Source organism: Microcaecilia unicolor, chromosome 9 (assembly GCF_901765095.1).
Source record: "Microcaecilia unicolor chromosome 9, aMicUni1.1, whole genome shotgun sequence".
Classification (NCBI taxonomy): Eukaryota; Metazoa; Chordata; class Amphibia; order Gymnophiona; family Siphonopidae; genus Microcaecilia; species Microcaecilia unicolor.
Window position 1 is genome coordinate 33,461,011 of NC_044039.1, and position 2,679 is coordinate 33,463,689.

At 48.2% G+C, this 2,679-nt stretch overlaps 1 protein-coding gene across 1 annotated transcript; it reads left to right on the plus strand.

The window, feature by feature from the left end:
• The first annotated feature begins 1,154 nt into the window (after positions 1–1,154).
• LOC115477514 (ankyrin repeat and BTB/POZ domain-containing protein BTBD11-like) lies at positions 1,155–2,230 on the plus strand. The gene has a single exon (XM_030214436.1). The coding sequence runs from the start codon at positions 1,367–1,369 to the stop codon at positions 2,228–2,230; it is 864 nt and encodes a 287-aa protein (XP_030070296.1). The 5' UTR covers positions 1,155–1,366.
• Positions 2,231–2,679: the final 449 nt, after the last annotated feature.

Here is a 2,679-nt window from a genome sequence, read left to right on the forward strand (position 1 = left end):
GGGTTGTAGACTTTCTGAGGGATGCAGTAACTGTATTGAAGAAACACTTCCCCCCTGGGTGTTTTGAGGGAGGAGACAAAATTCTTGGAGATTATTTTGGGGTTGTAGCCTTTCTGTTCGAAGGATGCAGTAACTGAATTGAAGAAACTACTCCTATTAGGTACCTCTGGGGCATCTGTAAAAGCTCTGAGGAAACTGCATTCTTCTGGTACTGCACAATGAGGTTAATGAATGGACCAGACTAGTCCAGAGCCAGAATAATGGTAAAAGGTGGAGAGCAGATGCTTGCAAGTAGCTAAGTGAAGATACCCCAATCCCCCGGTGCAGGGGCACCATTCTTGCAGCCATGCGTTGTGGGTTTTACTGCATGCTGTTTAGAAGCAGGGAAGAAAGACCAGAGTCACGAGTCCTGGAAAAAAGATGCCTTGCGGATTATGATTTTACGATTATCAATTTACGACCATGTAGGCTTCAGGAGATCATTAAAGACCTACCTGTTCAGGAAAGCATTCCCCACCAATCTAACCTAGATGCCTCCAATCTGCAACACAGCAAACCACAAGCTGCACTGGACACTACATATTACCTCCTATCCTTAATCCCTAGGCACCTGTACATATTAGTTTTACCCGACCCTAACATCAGATTGTATCTGTTTCCATACCGGTCTAGGCGATCGCCTTGACCGGCAAGATGTAAGCCACATTGAGCCTGCAAATAGGTGGGAAAATGTGGGCTACAAATGCGACAAATAAATAAAATAAATAAATAAATGGTTATTTAAAGCGAAGAATCTAAATCACAGAACCTTCATCCTGACCTATTTACAACCCGGCAAGGAAGATCGTCTGGACTCCCTTTTTTTTTTTTTCCAACCTTCCCGGATCGTTTTGAAAACTACTAGAAGTAGAACAGCATTGAAGAATGAAAAACAGTCGCACACCCCAGCGCATGTCACAACAGCTCTTATGACTAGAAGAAACCTGCCTGCAGTACACTTCCTACTGCTGAATGGGCAGTGACCACACTTAGCATAACTTGATTCCATTGGCTGCTTCCTTGTCTATTTGCATAGTCCCGCCTTGATTCAGTAGGTTGCCGTACTGCTTGCTTTGCTGTATTGCACTGCAGGAATCTGCGGTGGGGAAGGGAGATAGATCGGTTTCGTTCTGGTTTTCTCTTATGCCTCCCTTTCAGGAATTTTCTCTTTAAGGGAGTTCAGTGTTTTAAATTCGGTCTGAGCTAGCAGACCAGCTTTGATCCCCGGATATTTTTGACCTGCTCAGGACAAACAGCTGGCTTAAAGTAGTGAAGTGGTGCTTTTTTTCATCCCTTTAGTTTCTCTGGTGCAGCATGAAGTGCAGTTATGGCAAGGAGAGGTAAGACAGTTGTGAGGACGCTGGAGGATTTGACCCTGGATTCTGGTTATGGTGGAGCTGCAGATTCAGTCAGATCGTCCAACTTATCCCTGTGTTCCGATTCTCATCCGGTTTACCCCCATGGAGCAAACTGTTGGCATTTAACTGACTCCATGCACAGTAGACACAACAGTTTTGATACAGTCAACACTGTCCTGGCTGAAGACTCCGAGGTCCTGGACTGCTCGGGACAGTGCTCCAGGCTGCCCGACCTCGAGGAGGTCCCTTGGACTCTGGAAGAGGTGGAAGCTCTGCTCAAGAAGGAGCCGACGGTGGCTGCTCCTAGCAAGGATGCCATCAGCAAGCTGTCCTCCCTGGCCAGTCGGGCCCTGATCAGGATCGCCAAAGAGGCTCAGCGGCTGAGCCTCCGCTTCGCCAAATGCACCAAGTACGAAATCCAAAGCGCGATGGAGATCGCACTGGCTTGGAGCCTGGCCTCCAGCTGCACGGCGGCGGCCCTGAGCGCCCTGTCCCTCTACAACATGAGCACCGGTGACCGCTTCAGCAGAGGCAAGTCCACCCGCTGTGGCCTCACCTACTCGGTGGGCAAGTTCTATCGGTGGATGGTGGACAGCAAGGTGGCCTTGAGGATCCACGAACACTCGGCCATCTATCTGACCGCCTGTCTGGAGACCATATTCAAGGAGGTCCAGCGGAGGCTGCTGGCGATGCCCCGCTCCGATAAGGAGACCGAGGCGCCCAGGTTCACTGTAGAATCACTGGAGCAGGTGATCAGCAGCGACCCGGAGCTGTGGGGACTGCTGCAACCCTACCAGCATCTCATCTGTGGCAAGAATGCAAGTGGTGAGTAGTACTCTTAATACGTTCTTTAAAAAAAACTGCATAGAAGTTTCTTATTGTCCTGTGTGCAGCTTGCTTGTATTTTTATTGGTGCAATGCAAAAATTTAAAAGGAAACTGGTTTGACAAGTGCTTAGCTAAAATATGCAAGGACTGATGACAGCTTAAAAGGGGCTAACCTGGCTGGATAGAGCTGTTTCCATTGGGTCAGCTAATTGTGTTTTAGGAGATGTCTTGCATATTTTTGACAGGCTTAAGACCTCCATATGTTGGTGCCTACCACTTGACCTTGAATCAGAGAGCCTGAGGAGACTGAATTGAGGCTGCATTTTCCATTTATTGCTGGGGATAAGTGCCTGCAGCAAGGCTATAGAGGTTTTAGTCATTCATTTCCATGGAAAGCCAAATTCACTGCAAAGAAAAGTGTGGTCTGCTGCAGGAACAGGAAGAACCCATGCCTG

Coding starts and splice junctions, on each gene's coding strand:
- LOC115477514 (XM_030214436.1), top strand. CDS start 1,367: ATGGCAAGGAGAGGTAAGACAGTTGTGAGGACGCTGGAGGATTTGACC.